General features: G+C 36.7%; 1 protein-coding gene across 2 annotated transcripts; it reads right to left on the bottom strand.

Moving 5' to 3' along the window:
- Nucleotides 1-2,084: 2,084 nt before the first annotated feature.
- On the bottom strand, nucleotides 2,085-6,369 carry cdk2ap1 (cyclin dependent kinase 2 associated protein 1). 2 transcript variants are annotated; one of them, XM_029445435.1, is made up of 4 exons: nucleotides 6,181-6,369; nucleotides 3,930-4,030; nucleotides 3,331-3,457; nucleotides 2,085-2,282 (listed from the first exon to the last, which is right to left on the bottom strand). In XM_029445435.1, the coding sequence occupies exons 1-4, from the start codon at nucleotides 6,206-6,208 to the stop codon at nucleotides 2,215-2,217; spliced, it is 324 nt and encodes a 107-aa protein (XP_029301295.1). In that variant the 5' UTR covers nucleotides 6,209-6,369; the 3' UTR covers nucleotides 2,085-2,214. The 2 variants fall into 2 exon arrangements, with proteins under 2 accessions (XP_029301295.1, XP_029301294.1); XM_029445434.1 differs by lacking the exon at nucleotides 6,181-6,369 and adding an exon at nucleotides 5,587-5,773.
- Between the last annotated feature and the right edge of the window lie 82 nt (nucleotides 6,370-6,451).

Below are 6,451 nucleotides of genomic sequence, written 5' to 3'. Positions count from 1 at the left end.
TTATTTTGTTTAGATTAGAGTACTTCAGTACAATTTTGAGGTAACTACATTACTGTAGTATTTCCATTTTTACTTCAACTCCACTACATCTCAGAGAATACTATTGAACTGTTTACTTCATTACATTTATCTGATACATATAATTACTTGCTACTTGACAGATTCAGATTTCTTTTGGAAGTTTTGCTTCTTTTGTTTATTAGATATACAGGACAGAGGGACTAGAAAGAGGGAGAGAGGGGACGACATACTGCAAAAGGTCAGATTCGAACCTACTGCCGCTGCGTAACGACTCAGCTTTGGTACAAATATATCAGTATAAATTAAGCTACACAACTGTATACAAAGTAATTTAAATGATCCCACTTTTACCAGCTGCAACATTAAAGTGATCCTGTATAATGAATACTTTTACTTTTGGTACTTTAATGCTAATACTTTAACTTTGTATGCAGTACATCTTACACCACTGCATCTACAGAGTGTAAATTACTATTATATACATATATTATACATACAGTAAATAATGTTTAACATTTAATGACAATTCTACACCTTACTCTACAGCCTTTAGCAATATCTGCTGTACATCCTATATTACAGTATATTACTATCATTGTGTACATTGTATATTCTGTACAGATCTTTAGTCTCTATTCCCAGTTTTTAATTGATTCTATTTTTTAAATGTTAGTTATGTATATCATTGGGCCTTTTACTTGTACTTGTTTCTCACCTACCTCAACTAAACTAGAGCTGAAATGAATGGTCCATTAATCGATTTGTTGATAGACAGAACATTTGTTTACCACTATTTTGAAAATGAATGAATAGTTTTGTCATTTTTTAAGCAAAAACGGCAAAAAACAAAAGCCCTGGTTCTACTTTCATAAATGTGCATATTTTCAGTTTTTCTTCACATTTTATGATGTTAAACTGAATATCTTATTAGAATTAATCGATTAATGAAGTAAATGAAAAGAATTGTCGTACCTGACGGGTTATTATATTGTGACAACTAACATACTAAACAGAAGCGTCACACTAGTTTGGAATCCTCTTTGTGTTTATTTGTCATTCTTAAACACAAATATTTGGATGTATCTTTTTATCAAATCATTATTTGGATTTGTTTTAAGTCTTACTGGTCAGAGAAACTATTATGTCCTAAAGGAAACCCTAAAAAACACTTGGTCTCATCCAAGTTGACAGTTAATACAGGAAATTCTTGATCTGCAAGTTTGAAAATTATTAATTTATTATTAACTTCCCTTCAGTACGATCTACTGTATGCAATACCAACCTTTTTCCTTCACTTGCCAGTATTAAGATGTAACAAACTAACTGTTTGTATAGCACTTTTAAGGGCTTTACAATTACTATCGTTCACCTCTTTACATACACACCAATGGCAGCTACCATACAACAAGCTGGCCTAAACATTGGGAGCAATTTGGGGATCAGTATTCTGATCAAGGAGCAGGTCACATGAACCATGTCCACAGAGCAAAGAACAATCCCTGCGGCTTTCCTTACTTCTTTTTAAAACATTTGTTTAATTACTTTAAGAAAGAGTTTGGATAGACATACATGATCATCAAATCTGGATGACGAATGTCTAAAATGCACTGAATCACACGATGACAACTATATTGAAAATACAATTTATTACACTGAGTAATAAATACATACAAAGATGCAAGTAACAGCATTTTCCTTTTTTGTAATACCAAAACCAACCTCAACACGAATGAACAGATGCATTTGGCACATCTCTGGCCCTCACTCACTCACAGTCATGTGTGTTATAAGGGTCTGAAAAACAGACCAAAATACTATCAAAAACAAGTCTTTTCCATCTACCCCTGTACAAGCCATGCACTGTCTACAATTAACCCCCGGGCCCGTTCGCATGCACAAATCAAAATGTTTTAAATATGAAGTCAAAAGTAAGATCCCAAAAGTGGGGCATAAAACACATATGAATGAATTCCAGTAACCCACACATGATTTAAATGATCCTCCAGAACCCTCGGGAGTCATGAATTATGTTATTGTATTTTTTTTTCTCTCAAAGAGCTTGCTTATCCCATCCTTTGTTCTTTTACTTCCTCTTCTCTAAGGAAATGCCATGCAAGTTCTTTTTTTTTTTTTTTTTTTTTCACGAGACGCACACTGTTAGTTCTTCTTGCAGGGAGGAATGTGTGTTGGTAGCTAGGACCTTGCGTTTCTCTCCGTCTCAGCCAAGCATTCACGCACCAACCCTCTGGCATGGATTATTCCTTTGAAGAAAGACAATACAATTTAGATTTACAAACTTTACTATACTGTAGGTTTTGCACTTGAATTGTTCTGCATATCCAGTGGTGGAAGAAGAAATATTCAGATCCTTTACTTAGTAAAAGTACTAACACTCCGATTCAAGTAAAAGTCCTGCAACCTTACTTAAGTAAAAGTATTATCAGCTAAATATAATTAAAGTATGAGACGTAAAAGTACTCATTGTGCAGTAAAATATTCCCTGCCAGTGTTTTACTTTTATACATGATGTTTTTGGATTAATATAACTGCTTTGTTGCATTTTACTGCTGTAGGTGTTTACCAATTGTAACTCCTTTATAAACTGTTGAGTATTTTATCTACAGCAATGAGTCAAATTCTATAAAATTGTCATGCGTTTTTCCGCCTCGCTGTCCTACGATTAATCATTAAAGCATTTTGACAGTTAAAAAATAAAAAAGCTGAGCAAAACACTAAAGAGTGAGTTATCACTAAAAGGAGAAGAGCTGGTCCACCTTAAAAGGTCTTTCCACCTTAAGTGAGCCTGAGCTAAGTTGTTGCTAACTTCTGGCCGAACCTCCTTTACTTTTTTAAGCAGCAGGTGGCAAGCGAGACAAGGGAGCTTGGCTAGTGTCTTGCAGCATTTATTCACCGACAAATAAACTTTTTTAAATTACCATCCCTGTCACTTATCTCTAAAAAGTGAAAATGCTTTGTGACGAATAAATGTCCCGCTGATCAAAGAGGGTTTATAAATAAGTTTAGTAGAAGTTTCTCAATCCATAAAAAGATTATTTTATCACAAACATTCAAAACTTGGAGATAAACGGTTTTCACTGGACAGGTCGGGGACGAAAAATTGTAATCTGGCAATTAACTTAAACTGTCAGGCAAATGTAAAAAGTACAATATATTTATAGATGTAATGGAGTAGAAGTATAAAGTTGCATGAAATTAAAATACTCAAGTAAAGTACAAGTACCTCAAATGTGTACATAAATCCAGTACTTGAGTAAATGTACTTAGTTGCATATCAAGGTTTACGGTTACCTCTTTTCAGTCTCTCCATGGCGCTCTTACTTCCAGCATATGTAGGCCTGATCTCCTTTCCAAGCTCTTCGATGATGGCCAGCAGCTCTGCATATTTGTTCTGAGGCACTTGGCTGCCACTGGAGCCCTGACGTTAGAGCAAACAGAACGAGATAAACCAGGTTCAACACATTTCACGTTCTTGGTAGGTGGAAGGCACTTTTAAATCTAGAGAACATTATAGTGAGACAAATGTACAATGAATATCCTTATAATATTCCTATTGTTAGGACAGGAGTATGTCATTACAATAATCGTGTAAAAACCATCTCAGTACAGACGTTGAATATTGAATTAAATTAAAATTTTCCAACAAATAGTTGTTAAGAAACTATATAAAAGTGGCACATCTCCAATGTTACACATCAAGATTGGTTTACTTGTCATGTGGAGTACAACTCAGCCAAGAAAAACACTTGAATAACGTCTTCTTTGCCTCGACTGGCCATTATCTTTCTATTCTGTCCCCCCCCCCCCCCACTTCATGAAAGTACAATACATCCATTTGAATAGGAAGAAAATGAGATGAAATGTCTGTGACAATCAGATAAGTAGTTTACCTGTGAGAATCCCAGAGATGGAGGTCCAAAGTCGCTCAAAAGCGGCCTGTAGGACTGCAACGTGGCCAGGTTAGCCGCTGAGGGAGACTGGAGGCTTCCAACTGTTCAAAAATTGCATCAATTAAGACATAAGCATAAAAACCTTAATATCTGTACTATGTCCGTGCTTTTTATGGTTGAGTTAAGTATGTAAAATTACAGAAAACAGTAGAAAAATACCCTTTTCAATTTCTCAAAAGCAGAAGTAACATTTTTAAATTGCTTGTTTTGTCTGACCAACAATCCAAATACCAAAATATATTTAATTTCCAATTGTATAAATAGACAAAAGCAGGCCTAAAACGGGCCGATTCAGTCTAAAAACACTGGAATCATCCTAAAAAGAAAGAAAGATGAAACTCCCCCAAATTCCAATAAAAATACTTAGTCTATGCCAGTGGTTCCCAAACTTTTTCTGCAGGGCCCCCCTTTTGTAGATAAGAATATTTACGAGCCGCCCCTGGGAGCCCTGTCACAAACTTGTCCATATCATGCTAGCAGGACTCAAGCCTCCCCCCCCCCCCCCCCCTGCAAGCCCTGCGCCTCCCCTAGGGTGGTGGAATCAAATCGTGTAATATATAACAATGTAACAAAGGCAGAGCACATTGTGGCTGCATACTGAGCAGTGGTGGAGGAAGTATTCAGATAGGGAAGTAAAAGTAGCTTCGTAAAAATACTTTGTTACAAGTACTAGCATTAAAATATACTAGTACAAATTTTGCATTTCAGAATCATATATATTATATTATTGGGATATACTTATGAATGTTCACTTTAATGTTGCAGCTGGTAAAGGTGGAGCTAATTTAACTACTTTATAACCTACAATAATACATCATAATGCATTTATATTTTTAATTGATAATCTTAATTTGCATTGTAAATACATTTAGAATAACAACATTTGCCTCCAACAGGTAGTGTAATAGAAGTGTAAAGTTGTACAAGTACCCCAAAATTGTACAGTACTTGAGTAAATGTACACATTCACACAACTTTTCCTTGAGTAAGATTGAATGCAGTTCTTGTAACATTTTTTTTTTTTAAATCGTGATACTGCTATTTCTACTTAAATAAAATAAAAAGACACACTTTAATCCCACTACTGAATGGAGGCAGGTTTGTGTCCTCCACCCTCGCCGCTCCCCTGCTGCTTTGTTCGGCTGCAATATTCACCCTCCAACGCGAGATGTCCTCGAAGAGTCATAAAATAATTCAGAGGCAGATCAATCAGCAGCTCCGACCGAGGAGCATCATGGAGGAAACGGAACAAGGCTGGCTCAAGAAGACACAAGTGATACATTTTTGTCACCGTGTAACGGCACCCACCCGACGGGACCAGGACCCCGGACGACGGTTAATCGCATTTTAGGAACCGTCGCCTTGTCGTTTCACATCCTAACCGTCTTTCTCCGCCGACTGATATCACGGATGGCGCTCTTTTACATTAGTAATAATGGCGGATATGAATTAGCCTAGCTCCCAGGATCTGACCCTATATATATAACTGGACAAAAACTACAGACACGGTCTTTCTCCAGGTATTCTCCGAGACCCTGAATTTAACACTCGATTTAACGGACGGATACTTTGATTTTCCGCCATTTTTTCGCCTTACCCTGGTTCCCAGAAGTTCCCGGAATGTGCTGATGGACATTGGGTTTATAAGACATTCCCAAAGACATTGTAAATTAAAGAAATAAAAATGACCCGAAATTCAGTGAAGCGTCTGTCTCTCACTTTTTGTTTACAACAGCGGCACCGGCAAATATGGCCGTCACTTTATATTGACACCCACTATGCTTTCTAACACTGCTACTATCCATTGCGGGTTATCAAGCAAAAAAAAAACGGTTAAAACGTAATTTCGACGGTAAAGCGACGGATTTCACACGCGGTTCCTCACACATTTAACACGTTTTACTCAGCATCTGTCGGAAAGTCTACTTTGAACCACACTTTTATAAAATAAGTGATGTTTAAAAAGTGAACATGTTATGTTTTCCTTCACATTTTAAAAGTGTTCTTTTTACATTTTTTTAAACCACGTTTAAAGACAAAAGCTTAATAAGCGAACTTTGCGCGTGTATATTTAACTTACGGTTACATTTAACATTAACCCGGATGAGTAAGGAGAGTAAAATGCGTTTTGTTTCAGTTAAATATCAACACTTTTCCTCTTAAAGGAGAAAAAGAGCTGCTTTGCAGATACCTGTCTTTGTCTGTGGGGGCGCATCCATTGTTTCGGCTCTATATGAAGCTGTAGAGCTTTTACATTAACAAAAAGGAAGATAATTAATTAAAGTGTATATAGGATCCACTCATATTTTGCAGGCATGTGGCTGTGTATCCGTTACTCTTCCATTCAGATGCCTCAGTATGTCCCATCTGGCTCTCTTGACCACATGGTTGGACACACAAGCACAAGGTTTGGCCCAATCCTGGCCCAGGTGTCATGACCTATGACCCCACTGAAGCTGGGG

Source organism: Cottoperca gobio, chromosome 12 (genome assembly GCF_900634415.1).
Source record: "Cottoperca gobio chromosome 12, fCotGob3.1, whole genome shotgun sequence".
Classification (NCBI taxonomy): domain Eukaryota; kingdom Metazoa; phylum Chordata; class Actinopteri; order Perciformes; family Bovichtidae; genus Cottoperca; species Cottoperca gobio.
The sequence above is the reverse complement of the archived record's forward strand: the minus strand, read 5'-3'. Positions and strand labels throughout refer to the sequence as shown.

Bases quoted from the DNA above. Each gene is read 5' to 3' on its own strand.
- cdk2ap1 (XM_029445434.1), bottom strand. From the start codon at position 5,653: ATGTCTTTGGGAATGTCTTATAAACCCAATGTCCATCAGCACATTCCG. The intron at 4,031-5,586 runs GTAAGGCGAAAA...ATTTTTGAACAG, and splicing joins GGGAACTTCTGGGAACCAGG to TTGGAAGCCTCCAGTCTCCC. The intron at 3,458-3,929 runs GTAAACTACTTA...CTCTAACGTCAG, and splicing joins CATCTCTGGGATTCTCACAG to GGCTCCAGTGGCAGCCAAGT.